The sequence below is a fragment of the Sebastes umbrosus genome, chromosome 5 (assembly GCF_015220745.1).
Source record: "Sebastes umbrosus isolate fSebUmb1 chromosome 5, fSebUmb1.pri, whole genome shotgun sequence".
Taxonomy (NCBI): Eukaryota; Metazoa; Chordata; class Actinopteri; order Perciformes; family Sebastidae; genus Sebastes; species Sebastes umbrosus.
The window spans coordinates 5,749,567-5,768,245 of NC_051273.1; the positions used below are offsets into that span (position 1 = coordinate 5,749,567).

The following is an 18,679-nucleotide window of genomic DNA, read 5'->3' on the forward strand; positions in this document are numbered from 1 at the left end:
AGTTTGTTGAAAAATTTCATTAAAAAAGTCATAGTATAGAATGTCGAAATATTTCATGAAAAAAGTCCTAGTATAGTATGTTATATGAATTTTATAAAAAAGAGTCATAGCATAGTATGTCGAAAAATTTCATAAAAAAATTTCATGGTATAGTATGTTAAAAAATAAAAAAGGTCAGATTATATTATATTGAAAAAAAAGTCATAGTATAGTATGTCGAAAAAAAAAGTCATAGTATAGTATGTTAAATGAAATAAATAGTATAGATGTCTAAATAATAAAAAGTCATAGCATAGTACCTCGCAAAAAAGTCATAGTATAGTATGTCGAAAAAATTAAAAAAAATAGTATAGTATGTCGAAAAAATATAAAAGTAATACTATAGTTTGTCAAAAAAAAGTCATTGCATAGTACGTTGAAAAAAAGTCATAGTATAGTATGTCGAAAAAAAGTAATGGTACAATACAGTGTGTCGAAAAAATTCTTGAAAAAAAGTCATAGGATAGTATGTCAAAAAAATAAAAAAAGTCATAGTATAGTATGTTAAATGAAATAAATAGTATAGATGTCTAAAAAATAAAAAGTCATAGCATAGTACCTCGCAAAAAAGTCATAGTATAGTGTGTCGAAAAAATTAAAAAAAATAGTATAGTATGTCGAAAAAATATAAAAGTAATACTATAGTTTGTCAAAAAAAAGTCATTGCATAGTACGTTGAAAAAAAGTCATAGTATAGTATGTCGAAAAAAAGTAATGGTACAATACAGTGTGTCGAAAAAATTCTTGAAAAAAAGTCATAGGATAGTATGTCAAAAAAATAAAAAAAGTCATAGTATAGTATGTCAAAAAAATAAAAAAAAGTCATAGTATAGTATGTTAAATGAAATAAATAGTATAGATGTCTAAAAAATAAAAAGTCATAGCATAGTACCTCGCAAAAAAAGTCATAGTATAGTGTGTCGAAAAAATTAAAAAAAATAGTATAGTATGTCGAAAAAATATAAAAGTAATACTATAGTTTGTCAAAAAAAAGTCATTGCATAGTACGTTGAAAAAAAGTCATAGTATAGTATGTCGAAAAAAAGTAATGGTACAATACAGTGTGTCGAAAAAATTCTTGAAAAAAAGTCATAGGATTGTATGTCAAAAAAATAAAAAAAGTCATAGTATAGTATGTTAAATGAAATAAATAGTATAGATGTCTAAAAAATAAAAAGTCATAGCATAGTACCTCGCAAAAAAGTCATAGTATAGTGTGTCGAAAAAATTAAAAAAAATAGTATAGTATGTCGAAAAAATATAAAAGTAATACTATAGTTTGTCAAAAAAAAGTCATTGCATAGTACGTTGAAAAAAAGTCATAGTATAGTATGTCGAAAAAAAGTAATGGTACAATACAGTGTGTCGAAAAAATTCTTGAAAAAAAGTCATAGTATAGTATGTCAAAAAAATAAAAAAAGTCATAGTATAGTATGTCGAAACAAATAAACGCACATCTTGAAATGTTTTACTTGTAAACTGACAACTGAGTGTCTACCATAGTGGAAAATGAAGCAGTAGGCCAAAGCTCTATATTGCTTTTAAAATGAATAACTTATGGACTGTTCACCATAGATTTAATACAGTGTATTTCTTTTCCAGAGATTGTAGCAATGTCATGCTGTTGTAAGCCCTCACATCTAGGTGATGGGGAAAACGAAACTTAAAGGTTGTGTCAGTCAAAGCAGCTAAAATGTGTCTTTAACTTCCGGTAATCACCTTCAAAATAAAGTGATTATTCGTGTGTTAAAATCTGGACCAAAAGTGTAAATTTAATTAAGCTAAAAGTATCCTAGTATTCACTCAAACACACAATAGTTTGGGAATGCAATATTAATTGTATTTTATTGGTGCACATTTTTCTTGGAGCTATGAGAATAAGACCATCAGTTGTAGCCTAGTAATAAAAAAAAAAAATTGGCTACATTACAGAAATACACCAGTCATCTGTTTCTTACGAAGGAGAACTTATTGGATTTGATTGTCGGTAAGAAAATACATAATAATGCTTTCCTCCTAAAAACAAAACAAACAAAGCAGTCTAACAAGATAAGGGTGTGGTCAGGAACAGAATTTGACCCTGGCAATAGAAATGTTCAGTAAAGATGTTAAAACGTTTGTTAAAGTTTGTAGTATTCGTGTCATCCTGTTAAACATCCAAAATGTCCACACTAATAAATTACACTTTTTTAGAAGATTGAGTTTTTTACTCTTTTATTTTGAAGGCTACATCCGGTCTTATTCAGGCTGAATGTGTGTCTGCATCATCACCTTCATCACCTTCATCATCTTCATCTTCCCGGAAAGCTGCTTCTTCCTGACTGCGTTCAGAGGTAAAACTAAAATATTTGTTTTTAATACTTTTGCCAAACTGATAATATAATATGAATATGAAGTTGTTGCCTACAAGATCAGCTGTGATGTGTTTGAAGTTACTCATATTTTACTGATATGCCTGATAGTGCGCAAACAGTGCAGCCAAACAGCCACAGTCACGTGACTGTGGCTGTTTGGCTGCCACGTTTAATCGTGATTATCTCTTTAGTTTGGGCGTTTTTTAAGATAAATGAAAACACTTGCATATTTTGACATACTTGCAAGTCACTGTTTAGGCCAAAGTGTTTTGTAAGGGACAAAAGTAGCCTACTAATAATTATGGCGTCTGAAGAGTTCCCTAAATGAAATTACTTGGACAAATTAGAGGAGTTCAGTAGGATACATGCACAAACTAATCTTTAAACTGAATATACTGATGTGAGTACTGAAGTGCAGGAATGAACTAGATAGATAGATAGATAGTAACTTTATTGATCCCAAAGGAAATTGAAGTTTCCAGCATCACAGCTCCAAAGTGCAAAAACATGGCAGTAAAAAGGCAGTAAAAAAGTTAGTAGTACAAAGTACAAAAACATTTACCAGATATAAAAATACAAGGAGATGAAGAAAAACTGTTAAAACTGAATACAGTGCAGGGTAACAGCTGTGATACAGAACTATTAAAAAGTGAATATAGTGCAGAAGAGACTGTTAAAAATGAGTATAGTTAATTATTATCTGTCTTGCAGACCATCCTCCTTTGTCCCCCCCTAGAGAGGTGTTGTACAGTTTGATGGCTAGGGGTACAAAGGATTTCCTGAGTCTGTCTGTGGAGCACTGACATAGTCAGTTACTACAAGTCTTTGAACTGAATTGAACAAAATTATTGAATTTCCACTACCACTCTAGACTCAATACAGTATGCTGCTGCCAGTACAACTAAACTGGGGGAAAAAAGTTCGGAAACTTGTGTTTGGTGGATTATTTCTCTGTTGTTACAATGCTAATTGGCATTGTATTTTATATCGTTGGAAAGCCTGTTTATTTACCTTCACAATGATGTCCAACTTGTAAGGATCATGCATTTGTGGAATGAGCAGCACAGCTGATTATGTGGGTAGCGCCCAAGAAAAATTTGCCAAAATGCTCTGCCAATGGTAAACAGTGTATTCTCCTGTTGGTATTGACTCTGGTTTTGAGTTGTTTGGTGGATTGGATGATTGAACTCTCTATCAGTAACAAGGAACAAACAAGACATATTGGCTATTTTACACTTTATTCATTTAATACACCGTCAGGAGCCTCAGTAGCGGTGGAAGATCCATACGCAGCCACAACAGCCTGGCACCTCCTCCTCATGCTGGTCACCAACCTGGTCACACATTGCTGTGGGATGGCGTTCCATTCCTCAACCAGGATTCGTTGCAGGTCAGCCAGCGAGGTTGTGTTGGTCACTCTAACGCCCAAGCTGATCCCACAAGTGTTGAATTGGGTTGAGGTCTGGACTCTTGGCAGGCCGTTCCATTCTCTCTACTCCCACATTGTGGAGGTAGTCTGTGATAACCCTGGCTCTGTGGGGGCGAGCGTTGTTTCTTGGAGGATGAAGTTAGGTCCCAGATTGTGGAGATATGGGATCGCCACTGGCTGCAGAATCTCATCCCGATATCTCACTGCATTGAGATGGCCTTCAATGATGACAAGCCTTGTTTTGCCAGTGAGGGAGATGCCGCCCCACACCATGACACTGCCCCCACCAAAAGCTGTTACTCCATCGGTGCAACAATCAGCATAGCGTTCTCCGCGTCGTCTCCATACTTTGACCCTGCCATCCAACTTTCGCAGACAGAACCTGGACTCATCACTGAACATGACATTCCCCCACATGTTCAGGTTCCATTGTCTGTGTTGTCGACACCAGCGCAAACAGGCCTGACGGTGAAGGGCAGTCATTGCAGGCTTCCTGGTAGCCTTATGAGAATACACTGTTTACCATTGGCAGAGCATTTTGGCACATTTTTCTTGGGCGCTACCCACATAATCAGCTGTGCTGCTCATCCCACAAATGCATGATCCTTACAAGTTGGACATCATTTTGAAGGTAAATAAACAGGCTTTCCAACGATGTAAAATACAATGCCAATTAGCATTGTAACAACAGAGAAATAATCCACCAAACACAAGTTTCCGAACTTTTTTTCCCCCAGTTTATATAGGGTGGTGTATTTTATATACAATATGTCAGATTTATCATGGGCTCCAAAAGCCAGGTTCATTCAACCTGGGAAAGCTGTTTTAATGTCTCAACTTGATGCTAAATGCATCCAGTTTACCCCATGTGTCAATTAATCTCAAATTAAATACACTGCTTAAAACCCAAAACAGTATTTATTTTTCATGCAACTGTTTTTGTTTTGTGTTCAGACACTTTGAAGACTCTAGACAGGAACTTCAGCAGAACAACTACTATCTATCATGAACTCCATGCTAACCAGGAGCCAGCAGAGAACTATCTGCTCCCAGCTGGGAACTGTCAAACTCAAGCTGCTGTACAAGGCCAGCATCCATGGTTTCACCAGCAAAGCCTTCCACAAACAATGTGACAACTGCGCTCCCACCGTGTCTGTTGGCTACAACGCCACCGATTATGTGTTTGGAGGCTACACCCAACAACCCTTCAGTCAGTCTGGGCAGTACGTGCAGGATGACCAGGCCTTTCTTTTCACATTTAGTGGAGAAAAGCTCCTCAAATATCCGGTCACAACTCCTGCTAATGCAGTGAGAATGATAAGTAACTCTGGTCCATATTTTGGAGAAGACTTTGTCCTTGTCAATGGAAGCAAAGCAGTAGTGTATAGCGGTCCAGGAAATTATTACAACTTTACTGCTGCAGAAATGCATGGCAACGACCTCGACCTGACTGAGTGTGAAGTCTATGAAGTGGAAGGTGAGTTCTCTTTAAATGATCAGATTGTATCTTACATCAAGCACAAGGCAAGCCTGATTGAGCTCCTAACCCATAAACAAAAGCATTTATCTTTTCCTGTTTTCATAAATCATATTTTTGTTGCACTTTACACAATGGAAGCTCAATGATATTCCTATTTTATTGTATTATGTTGGAAGTTCTGCCAGGATAAACACAATAAACAAACACCATCAATTTGGTTACCAGAAACCAGACTTCTCTGTAAAAGTACACCTGGATACATGCACCCGGTCTGAACAAGCAGTTAAATAGCAGATAATAATAACCAGAACCATAGTGTCTGAAATCTCAGTTCAGACTGAATATTTTTTATGTAGAGGAAAGTAAGGAAACAAACAAGGGAGTGGTTTCAGCTAACAAGCAAAAGTTTTTTAAAAGCTGTTTTTGCTCTTCAACAGCGATGCCAGAATTTGAGAATCCGTGGAGGCCGGTGGTCTGGGAAAATGAGTAAGCTGGACGGGGCACCACTCTGCATCATATAATGCTTTTACTGTACTGCTCTGTAATATGTTACAGTGCACTATACCATGCCATACTATACAAAAAGACTTGAGGAAATTATAAATGAGGATGTTTTAAAACTGCTCTTGTTTCTCCAGGAAGAGGACAGAGCTGATGGAGACTATTAAGCTCTACTGCCCCGAATTCAGCTCTGTGTCCCAGGTTCGGGTCCTGCTCATTGGACCAGTTGGAGCTGGAAAGTCCAGCTTCTTCAATTCTATCAACTCTGTATTTAGAGGCCACGTCAGCAACCAGGCCATCGCTGGCTCCTGTAGTACCAGCATCACCACAAAGGTTAGTTGTGTCTACTGCTGCAACAATCAGTGCATCATCCTCTTTACAGTTTATATCGCTGTAAAACAGCCACAATTTTGTGTGATAAACTAATTAAATGTTACCTGTCAGTTTCGCACCTACTCAGTGAAAGCTGGACGGGGGGGAAAGCCTCTGCCAATCATCTTATGTGATACCATGGGATTGGAGGAAAGCACGGGGGCGGGGCTTGACATGGATGACATCATCAGCATCCTCAATGGTCATCTGCCAGACACCTATCAGGTAGAGCATTTTGTTACATTCAGCAGAATAAGAAACACATGACGATGCACTGATTTGGATGTAGTTTTGTTCTGTACCTCAAACTGTCCTTTTCTTTCACCTGTGTGACTCAGTTCAACCCCTCTGCTCCTATGCATTCGGAGGCCAGCGGCTATCGTAAGTCTCCAGACCTCAAGGACAAGATCCACTGTGTGGTCTACGTCATCGATGCCTGCAAGGTCTCCATCATGTCCACAAAACTGGAGATGAAGCTGGAAACTATCCGCAGAAAGGTCAACTTAATGGGTTAGTGAAAATGACTCCTACATCATTCAAGTGGTGTTACTGCATCCTGATAAATGTCATGAAAGATACACAAACTAAGACTCATTTTGTTCTCTATTGAGTGATACAGGAGTGAGTCCTAAAACCCGGTAATGAGTTTGTATTTTAGCACTTCCAGTTCCCTCGTCCGGAAGTTTTGAATAGATTTTTAGTTGGATGCCTGAAATAAGGTCTGTGGTTAACACAAGCTTGAGAGATTTTAACATTTTGTTCTACGACATAAAATACGTCAGTACATATCCCACTCATGAACTATGTGTCTTAAAAAAGGTGGTTGCTAAAAAGTGGCTAAATGAGACTATTAAACGTCATCACGCCAACTCGTCCGCCTTTACAGCCTCGTTTATACTCACGTTCATGCGACTGGGTCGCAGTTCGTTTAAAGCCTAACATCAGCTTTTTACTTCTGGCGATTGCATTCACACTTCAAAAATCATAAAAGTGATGTTAATTTGTAAAGATTATCTTGCTAAATAAAACATGTAAGCATCATAAACGTGTGTTTGCCACAGAGCTCATTGTCTGTAATAATCCAAAACCCAATGGAAAAACACCATTGGCTTTTAGTCGAGGGAGCCGAAAATACGTCGGTTCCCCACAGCGCTCTAACAGCATACATTCATGTAAATGGTACATGTACGATGCACATAATTTGATACCCATTTTGTTTGATATTCACAAACCATCAAAACATGGAAGGACTGCTAACATAGTACTGCAGTTCATACTAATGCTTATGTACAGACAGATGGCTGCAGACACATATCACCGATCACAAAACAATCGAAAGCTAAAATTAAACAAATGGAACTAGTAGTAACAGTAGTACAGTACAGTAGAGTATACAGTAGAATATAGTACAATATTTGAACCTTTTTGTTTTTTCCCCAGGGATTCCTCAGCTGGTCCTGATGACTAAGGTGGATGAAGCCTGTCCTTTTGTTTCACAGGACATTCGGAACATCTATAAGAGCGGCTACATCGAGGAATTGGTGAGATCAACTTTAAAGTGTCGGGTTTTATTCTGGCTTAGACATAGGGTGAGGAGCTCAGACATCTGGAGATGCTGTAGCTTGGAGTAGAGCCGCTGCTCTTTTGCGTGGAAAGGGGCCAGCTCAGGTGAATCGGGCATCTAATCAGGATGCCTCCCGGACGCGTCCTATTAAGAGTTTTTTTGGGGACATCCAACTGGTAAGAGGCTCAGCTGTAGACCCAGAACACGCTGGAGGGATTATTTATCTCGCCTGGCCTGGGAACGCCTCGGGGTCCTCCATGAAGAGCTTGTTTGCAGTTTGAATTATTGATTCTCAGTTGTAGCCTTGATGGAAGGGTATAAGCCTCACCGTAACTTGAAATCTGAATTTCATTTAACCTTTTAAGTTTTTATCTTATTCAGTTCTCTTCTGTCGTTTACACTAATAGCCTAGGTATACAATAATAACGTTCTCGTAGAATTGTAATGGGTAGTAATTAATGCAATTATTTGTCTTGTGTTGTCAAAAAAAGTAAAAACTACCCTCATTTGAATCTTTTGTGTTGCTTTTGTGATCCAGATGCAGGAGGTCAGCACTCGGCTCGGTGTGCCAATGTCCTGTGTTGTTCCGGTGAAAAACTACAGCAAAGAGTTGGAGTTGGACGTGAACTGCGACATCCTGCTGCTCACCGCCATCATCCAGATGTTTCGCTCCGCTGACAGTTACTTCGATGAGCTCAGTGACGTTCAGCAAGTCAACAGTCTTTGAAACCAACAGTGATAAAACCAAATGTTTTATCACTGTTTATCACACTAACAAATGTTTTCAGGCAAGTCATTCAAGTGCCTATTTTTTTCCATCAAGCTTTGTAGTAACTAGCTTTTTCTTAAAGTTAGGGTTGGTAATGCTGAGAAATTAGCATGAGTATGCTAGATTTAAAAAATGATTTCCCTAAATCTAGCGAGAAAGTTGCCAAGACACAAGGCTCTCATCTAGGAAACCGTTGTTCGTGTCCCGTGCGTCAAGTTTCATTACACAATCAGCTGATAATCGTAGTAATTTTAAGCCCAAGCATGATGTTTTTTACTAAACCTAATTAAATGGTTTTGTTGCCTAAACCTAAGCAAGTGTTTGGTTAATTCACAACATTAAGCACTTGTTTACTGTGAGCGAAAAGTGACGCCTGAGGCCTCTGCTACGAAGCAGGATTTGGAGTTAGCGAGGTAACTTCAGCATAACCTGCTCCAGAGCAGGTTATGTTCAAGATAAGAGATCAAGTCGTATAGCACCGCCTACTGACCAATCAGAGGCTAAAATCAACACAGTTTGAACTGACAGATGCAGGAAGGACAGCTGGCTGTACGTTGTGGCTGCTTACCGCTTTGAATTATGTTTTTATATTTATTTTTTACTCAAGTCATGGACGCAGCTCAAAGAAGGCTGAAATAGTCGTACACACCACAACATTACCAAAGGGCATAATGAAATGTAATGTATTCTTCTGTTCTATTTTGAAAGCTATTTATAATATCACTGCCCCATCGAGACAACTACATCTGAGTTTTGAGTATTCTGTTAAATTAATAAATCTGTTAATTTACGCATTCACACATAGGTAATATTTTCTTTTGCCAGCTGTCCTTCCTGCATCTGGCAGCTTCAGCTGTTACTTTTAGTCTGGATTATGTGTTTAACTTCTTCATATTTGTCTAATATAGTTATCGTTTGTTTGTAAAATCTGCCGCTCTGCTGACTCGTATGTTTTAAACACCACCCCTTTTAATGTGAACGCGCTCATAGCCAGATTGAGAAACCCTGGGTTGATTTACCGAGTTGATAACCACCGTCGTAGGACTGTTTAGCGGGATAACGGAAGATACCCTGGATATGTTGAACTCGCTTCGTAGTACAGGCCTCTGGTCTGACAAACCATCAGTATATGACGAGTTGGAATGAGAACGTGTTGGACAGCCCGTCTCTTTAGGCCTCCCTCCAAAGCCACTCCCCCAAAATGATCATGAGGAACGTAAACAACGAACATGGCTATTGTTAGTAGTACTCACAGCTGTCAAACTAGCAGCTTGTGGAAGACTCCGGTGATGCGCAAAGAGTGCACGGGCAGACAAACAAACAAGTACACATGGGCTCGGTCAGAGTCCAACGGCTGATTTCAGTGACAACCAGAGTGGAAGTTAAAGCATGACATTTGGCACCTACGCTGCAGCAGAAGTTGAATGCCATTCGCAGAAAGGTCAACTTAATGGGTTAGTGAAATTTAGTCCCATGTCATTATGACGAAGACATACCTGTAATTGTATGTGCGCACTCTTAGAAAACATCAGTATGAGTGTATGCTTTCTGAATCTCAACATAGTTGGTTGGTTGAAAGGCTGTCTAGTAGGCTGCAGCGGGGTGGATGCATAGCCTGGAGCAGGGGTCTGTGTGACAGAGATGCCGATGTCCTCGAACTTGGGGAGATGCCTTTGACTGGGAACCTCATAGAATGAAGTGGGAGGTTGAGGGGGAGCTAATGGTCACGGCGTGAGAACGCTGAGGAGGGATTGCATATCTCGCCTGAGCTGGTTGTTGTCCTCCCTCATTTCTCTCAGTTCTGACAAGACCACTTCTGGAACGAGGTTCTGGGGAGTCCGTCCATCAGAAGTGACTTTAGTTGCATCGTGGTATCTGCTATCTCCCTCGGCGGAGTGGTCATAGAGTGTGTGTGACTGAGGTAGCCGTCATCTTGGAAGACTCGCCAGGAAGTCGTCGAGATATCGTGGTGGACGAACATCACGGCGAGGACGAGCGTTACCATCGGGGAATGCCATAATGCTGTGGAAACTGTAAATCCGGCTCGAAGGACCATGTAAAATAGGCGTTGGTGTAATGGATACCAAACTTGTGACCTTAGTGATGCTGATTGAATAAACCCTTAGATGATGGTTCTATGAATGTCATTTACAATCTCCACAGGTTGTCCGGTAAGAACATGTAGATGATGGTGATGTATCAATTAGTCCAGGTCACACACACTCTCTTTGAGATACCAGTCATTTATTAACTGAGGATGGTTTGTAACTCCTTGTTTGAATAGTGTGGTTAATTCTCATGGACGCACAGGAAACACCATATCAATAAATAAATAGAAAAGAGTCCAGAAAGGTGCAACACTGATGCTGAGCTGAGTTGGAGGAAAAAATGAGGTTTGTGATCGGCGCAGAAAGTGATTGGAATCACAGCACTCTCTGATCATGTGATGACCATGCGCCAAGCCACAGACTATTGGTCCGTGCATGTGAACAATGCATGGGCTGGTGAGGGGATGCTTTTGGGTTTAAACTGCTGCACCTTCTGAACATACTAAACTATCAATTTGGAAATCTGATTAATAATTAAATTAAGAAATACAATAAATAAAATACCATATCAATAGTTAGTAAGGGTTGAAGGATTTAAGATTGATCTAACAATTATTTTTTCGATTAGTCAATTAATCTACTTCAAAAGGGTTGCTGTGACACATTGATTAATTTAATCACTATGTCATAGCAATCCCTGAACTGGAGAATCAGTATTTTTACTTAAAGGACAAGAGTGCAATAATTAGGGTGATCTATTGGTAGAAACGGAATATATTATTAAGTATGTTTTCTTTAGTATATAATCACCTGAAAATAAGATTTGCTGTGTTTTCGTTACCTTAGAATGAGTCGTTTATATCTACATAGGAAGCGGGTCTGCCACACGAAGCCGGCCACCATGTTTCTACAGTAGCCAAAAACAGACAAACCACTGTTTACTTCTCCTGCTCAGCTTGAGTCGATAATGTTATTTTTGCATCAGTATGGGCAAGGAAAATAATTGAATTATCTGTAACGTTAGTTGAAACCAGTTAATGACTTCAATTTTTTCAACATACTTTACAATGACTTTCTTTCGACATACTACAGTATGACTTTTTTTTGACGTACAATACTTTGACTTTTTTTTTTTTTTCGACAACTTTACTATGACTTTTTTCTGACATACTATTATATGACTTTTTTTCGACAAACTGTTCTATGGCTTTTTTTCGACATACTATACTATGGCATTTTTTCGACATACCTTACAATTAATTATTTTTTGACAGACTATACTATGACTTTTCTAAAAAAAATGTCGACATACTATACTTTGATTTTTTTTTCCAAATACTATACTATAACTTCTTTATTTTTTTGACCTACTATATTATTACTTTTTTATATATATTTGACATTCTATAATATGAATTTTTTTCAACATACTATACTATGACTTTTCATAGTATACTGTAGTATGTCAAAAAAAGTCATGATAAAAGTATGTTGAAAAATGTCATGAAAAAAAGTCCTAGTATAGTATGTAGAAAAAAATTCATAGTATACTTTGTCGAAAAATGTTATGAATAAAAGTTTTAGTATTGTTTTTTGAAATATTTCATGAAAAAAAGGTCATAGTATAGTATGTCAAAAAAATTAAAAAAAGTTATAGCATTGTATGTCAAATAAAATTAATTGTATAGTATGTCGAAATAAAAATCATGGTATAATTTCGAAAAGAAGTTATAGTATTTCTTTTTTTTAAAAGTCATAGTATAGTATGTCGAAAGAATAGAAATAGCAATGTTGTAAGCGTCACATCTGGGTGATGGGGAAAACGAAAGTTAAAAGTTGTGTCAGTCAAAGCAGCTACAATGTGTCTTTAACTTCCGGTAATCACCTTCAAAATAAAGTGATTATTCGTGTGTTAAAATCTGGATCAAAAGTGTAAATTTAATTAAGCTAAAAGTATCCTAGTATTCACTCAAACACACAATAGTTTGGGAATGCAATATTAATTGTATTTTATTGGTGCACATTTTTCTTGGAGCTATGAGAATAAGACCATCAGTTGTAGCCTAGTAATAAAAAAAAAAATTGTTTACATTACAGAAATACACCAGTCATCTGTTTCTTACGAAGGAGAACTTATTGGATTTGATTGTCAGTAAGAAAATACATAACAATGCTTTCCTCCTAAAAACAAAACAAACAAAGCAGTCTAACAAGATAAGGGTGTGGTCAGGAACAGAATTTGGCCCTGGCAAAAGAAATGTTCAGTAAAGATGTTAAAACGTTTGTTAAAGTTTGTAGTATTCGTGTCATCCTGTTAAACATCCAAAATGTCCACACTAATAAATTACACTTTTTTAGAAGATTGAGTTTTTTTACTCTTTTATTTTGAAGGTTACATCCGGTCTTATTCAGGCTGAATGTGTGTCTCCATCATCACCTTCATCATCTTCATCTTCCCGGAAAGCTGCTTCTTCCTGACTGCGTTCAGAGGTAAAACTAAAATATTAGTTTTTAATACTTTTGCCAAACTGATAATATAATATGAATATGAAGTTGTTGCCTACAAGATCAGCTGTGATGTGTTTGAAGTTACTCATATTTTACTGATATGCCTGATAGTGCGCAAACAGTGCAGCCAAACAGCCACAGTCACGTGACTGTGGCTGTTTGGCTGCCACGTTTAATCGTGATTATCTCTTTAGTTTGGGCGTTTTTTAAGATAAATGAAAACACTTGCATATTTTGACATACTTGCAAGTCACTGTTTAGGCCAAAGTGTTTTGTAAGGGACAAAAGTAGCCTACTAATAATTCAAGAGTTCCCTAAATGAAATTACTTGGACAAATTAGAGGAGTTCAGTAGGATACATGCACAAACTAATCTTTAAACTGAATATACTGATGTGAGTACTGAAGTGCAGGAATGAACTAGATAGATAGATAGATAGTAACTTTATTGATCCCAAAGGAAATTCAAGTTTCCAGCATCACAGTTCCAAAGTGCAAAACATGGCAGTAAAAAGGCAGTAAAAAAGTTAGTAGTACAAAGTACAAAAAAAGATACCAGATATAAAAATACAAGGAGATGAAGAAAACTGTTAAAACTGAATATAGTGCAGGGTAACAGCTGTGATGCACGATTAAAAAAAGTGACTATAGTGCAGAAGAGACTGTTAAAAATGAATATAGTGCAGGGTAACTCCAGTAACTTAATCTATGAAAGTGCAGTGTGTGCATTATTATCTGTCCTGCAGACCGTCCTCCTTTGTCCCCCCCCTCCCACCCCCTAGAGAGGTGTTGTACAATTTTATATACAGTATGTCTGATTTATCATGTGCTCCAAAAGCCAGGTTCAAAAGCCAGGTTCATTCAACCTGGGAAAGCTGTTTTAATGTCTCAACTTGATGCTAAATGCATCCAGTTTACCCCATGTGTCAATTAATCTCAAATTAGATACACTGCTTAAAACCCAAAACAGTATTTATTTTTCATGCAACTGTTTTTGTTTTGTGTTCAGACACTTTGAAGACTCTAGACAGGAACTTCAGCAGAACAACTACTATCTATCATGACCTCCATGCTAACCAGGAGCCGGCAGAAAACGATCTGCTCCCAGCTGGGAACTGTCAAACTCAAGCTGCTGTACAAGGCCAGCATCGATGGTTTCACCGGCGCAGCCTTCCACCAACGATGTGACAATCGCTCTCCCACCGTGTCTGTTGGCTACAACGCCTCCGGTTATGTGTTTGGAGGCTACACCAAACAACCCTTCAGTCAGTCTGGGCAGTACGTGCATGATGACCAGGCCTTTCTTTTCACATTTAGTGGAGAAAAGCTCCTCAAATATCCAGTCACCACTCCCGTTTATGCAGTGAAAATGATAAATACCTGTGGTCCATATTTTGGAGAATCGTTGGTCCTTGTCCACGTAAACAAAGCAGTAGTGCATAGCAATCCAGGAAATTATTACACCTTTACTGCTGCAGAAATGCATGGCAACGACCTCAACCTGACAGAGTGTGAAGTCTATGTAGTGGAAGGTGAGTTCTCTTTAAATGATCAGATTGTATCTTACATCAAGCACAAGGCAAGCCTGATTGAGCTCCTAACCCATAAACAAAAGCATTTATCTATTCCTGTTTTCATAAATCATATTTTTGTTGCAATTTACACAATGGAAGCTCAATGATATTCCTATTTTATTGTATTATGTTGGAAGTTCTGCCAGGATAAACACAATAAACAACACCATCAATTTCATTACCAGAAACCAGACTTCTCTTGAAAAGTACACCTGGATACATGCACCCGGTCTGAACAAGATACCTCCAGTTACATAGCAGATAGCTCTAGTTTTCTCTTTACCATACTGACTGGCAAATAATAACCAGAACCATAGTGTCTGAAGTCTCAGTTCAGAGTGAATATTTTTTGATGTAGAGGAAAGTAAGGAAACAAACAAGGGAGTGGTTTCAGCTAACAAGCAAAAGTAAAAAATGAGTTTGTCTGACGGATGCTTACTTTTAGATTTAATTACTCAGTCACTCATCGATCATTCATGTTTCATAACTTCAAAAGACAGTTTATTGATGATTCATTTTGTTAATGTTTACAATGTAACTAAATAAAAATTGAATGACTGGATGATATTTGAATACATTAAATAATAATAGTTTTTTAAAAGCTGTTTTTGCTCTTCAACAGCAAACCCAGAATTTGAGAAGCCGTGGAGGCCGGTGGTCTGGGAAAATGAGTAAGCTGGACGGGGCAGCACTCTGCATCATATAATGCTTTTACTGTACTGCTCTGTAATATGTTACAGTATACTACACCATGCCATACTATACAAAAAGACTTGAGGAAATTATAAATGAGGATGTTTTAAAACTGCTCTTGTTTCTCCAGGAAGAGGACAGAGCTGATGGAGACTATTAAGCTCTACTGCCCCACAGTCAGCTCTGTGTCCCAGGTTCGGGTCCTGCTCATTGGACCAGTTGGAGCTGGAAAGTCCAGCTTCTTCAATTCTATCAACTCTGTATTCAGAGGCCACGTCAGCAACCAGGCTTTCGCTGGCTCCTCTACCACCAGCATCACCACACAGGTCAGTTGTGTTTACTGCTGCAACAATCAGTGCATCATCCTCTTTACAGTTCATATCACTGTAAAACTTATATCTATTTTTTTAACCGCTATTCAGCCAAAATAAGCAAAAATAATACACATTACTACTTTGATAAGATGAAGAATTCATAGTAATGGTCGGTCGGTCCACCATTTTGGTCACGACTGAAATATCCCAACAACTATTCCACAAATTGCAATTGAATTTTGCACAGACAATAGGCTTGTTCAAGATGAGCTGGGCCTGCGCAGAATCGATCACCGGCGATTGGTGCACATTGCATGCCGGTTAGATTTGTGTCCGACTTGATCGTGACTTCCTTTGACGTCATGCACACATGGGCAACGATAACCTCACAAGATCGAGGCGGCCGCAGTTTTTAGAGCCAGGAGCCGCAGTTGCTCTCCACCGACTGCAAGGCCCAGGGCATTATGGGAAACACCTGGCTGTCGCCTGATCAAAGAACTGATTGACTCTTAGTTTTGACATTAAACACCATGTTGTAGAAAGTCTGAACTTTCTGTGTAATTGTAATATTTAACACTATGTTGTAGACTATTAGTCTCAAGTTGCGCAATGGTTTAATCTGTTAACAAAAATATCTCGTGTAGTTGATAATTATTTTTTAATTTTTTAATTTAATTTTAATTAAGGTTAATTTATAAGCACTTATCAAAACGATTGCTCATTGTGCTTTACAAGGCAGACATAAAAATAATAAAGGATAGAATCAGATGCCAGATACAGGCACATTTCCACATATAATTACAAGCAAATAGAGATAAATCCCAACGTGGTCTGAAAACTACAAGTAGTCTACAGATCGGCTCTAACAAGGTTGTCAGCTGTGTGTCTGTCCGGCGTAACGATACTTTGTCTGCCCGGCATAACTTTAGCGAGTGTCCAACAAATAGTGTGTATTTGTGCTACGTTGGCAGCACACGTAGTATACGTAACTTAAGCGAGTTTCCAACAGACCGTGTGTGTGTGTTGGCGGTGAGTGTGAGGTTGATGGTGGCGTTATAGCTGTGAACTTAGGTGTAGCTGTGTGTGTACACTTTATCTGTCTTTGAATAAATGCTACAAAACTACACAGCGAGCTAGAGAGACCGGAGCCAACTTCCTATATCCAGCCTCTCCGGCTCCTTAAAGTGACGAGCCGCTCCGCTTTTGAGTTAATTAACATTTCCTTTAACCGATAGCGTTTATCGGTTAAAATGCTTAATGTCGGTTAACGGTTACACGGTTAATTATTGACATCCCTAAAACATACCTATTAATATTATATTCCATGTCTGTCAATAGATCCCCCTAAATATGACACACTGTTCCTTTAATAAATAAGTAATATAAACCAGCAAAACTAATGACATTCCCATCAGCTTTAGTTGTACTTGGCAAGGCAGACTGAATGACTCTTATGTCTAGAAATTACAATTCGTGATGAATCATTTTTACCAGCCACAATTTTGTGTGATAAACTAATTAAATATTACCTGACAGTTTCGCACCTACTCAGTGAAAGCTGGACTAGAAGGAAAGCCTCTGCCAATCATCTTGTGTGATACCATGGGATTGGAAGAAAGCGTGGGGGCGGGGCTTGACATGGATGACATCATCAGCATCCTCAAAGGTCACGTACCAGACACCTATCAGGTAGAGCATTTTGTTACATTCAGCAGAATAAGAAACACATGACAATGCACTGATTTGGATGTAGTTTTGTTCTGTAACTCAAACTGTCCTTTTCTTTCACCTGTGTGACTCAGTTCAACGCCTCTGCTCCTCTGCATTCGGAGGCCAGCGGCTATCGTAAGTCTCCAGACCTCAAGGACAAGATCCACTGTGTGGTCTACGTCATCGATGCCTGCAAGGTCTCCATCATGTCCACAAAACTGGAGATGAAGCTGGAAACTATCCGCAGAAAGGTCAACTCAATGGGTTAGTGAAAATGACTCCTACATCATTCAAGTGGTGTTACTGCATCCTGAAAAATGTCATGAAAGATACACAAACTAAGACTCATTTTGTTCTCTATTGAGTGATACAGGAATGAGTCCTAAAACCCGGAAATGAGTTTGTATTTTAGCACTTCCAGTTCCCTCGTCCGGAAGTTTTGAATAGATTTTTAGTTGGATGCCTGAAATAAGGTCTGTGGATAACAGACAGTACATATCCCACTCATGAACTATGTGTCTTAAAAAAGGTGGTTGCTAACAAGTGGCTAAATGAGACTACTAAACGTCATCACGCCAACTCGTCCGCCTTTACAGCCTCGTTTATACTCACGTTCATGTTACCGGGGTGTAGTTCGTTTAAAGCCTAACATCAGCTTTTTACTTCTGGCGATTGCATTCACACTTCAAAAATCATAAAAGTGATGTTAATTTGTAAAGATTATCTTGCTAAATAAAACATGTAAGCATCATAAACGTGTGTTTGCCACAGAGCTCATTGTCTGTAATAATCCAAAACCCAATGGAAAAACACCATTGGCTTTTAGTCCAGGCAGCCGAAAATACGTCGGTTCCCCGCAGCGCTCTAACAGCATACATTCATGTAAATGGTACATGTACGATGCACATAATTTTATACCCATTTTGTTTGATATTCACAAACCATCAAAACATGGAAGGACTGCTAACATAGTACTGCAGTTCATACTAATGCTTTTGTACAGACAGATGGCTGCAGACACATATCACCGATCACAAAACAATCGAAAGCTAAAATAAAACAAATGGAAAGTGGTAAAGTAGAGTAGAGTATACAGTAGAATATAGTACAATATTTGAACATTTTAGTTTTTTCCCCAGGGATTCCTCAGCTCGTCCTGATGACTAAGGTGGATGAAGCCTGCCCTTTAGTTTCACAGGACATTCGGAACATCTATAAGAGCCGCTACATCGAGGAATTGGTGAGATCAACTTTATATTGTCTTGTTTTATTTTGGCTGGGCTCAGCCTTAGAGATAGGGTGAGGAGCTCAGACATCTGGAGATA

The 18,679-nt window shown here is 38.3% G+C and overlaps 1 protein-coding gene across 4 annotated transcripts in view; it reads left to right on the forward strand.

Annotated features, from left to right (window-relative positions):
* LOC119488299 (interferon-induced protein 44-like) overlaps positions 1–18,679 on the forward strand; it is a 62,239-nt gene that overhangs the window by 41,868 nt on the left and 1,692 nt on the right. The window contains exons 1-8 of one of the 4 annotated variants that reach the window (XR_005206924.1): positions 2,244–2,372; positions 4,777–5,299; positions 5,740–5,788; positions 5,941–6,136; positions 6,248–6,400; positions 6,514–6,685; positions 7,616–7,716; positions 8,278–8,921. Coding sequence is in view for 3 of the 4 variants with exons in the window: in XM_037769834.1 (XP_037625762.1) it covers positions 4,828–5,299; positions 15,260–15,308; positions 15,461–15,656; positions 17,181–17,333; positions 17,447–17,618; positions 18,494–18,594 (1,143 nt within the window). In the remaining variant the exon portion in view is untranslated. Of the gene's footprint in view, positions 1–1,396; positions 2,373–4,776; positions 5,300–5,739; positions 5,789–5,940; positions 6,137–6,247; positions 6,401–6,513; positions 6,686–7,615; positions 7,717–8,277; positions 8,922–12,947; positions 13,047–14,072; positions 14,596–15,259; positions 15,309–15,460; positions 15,657–17,180; positions 17,334–17,446; positions 17,619–18,493; positions 18,595–18,679 lie in introns of those variants that run through there. The other 3 variants (XM_037769835.1, XM_037769834.1, XM_037769837.1) reach the window with 3 other exon arrangements.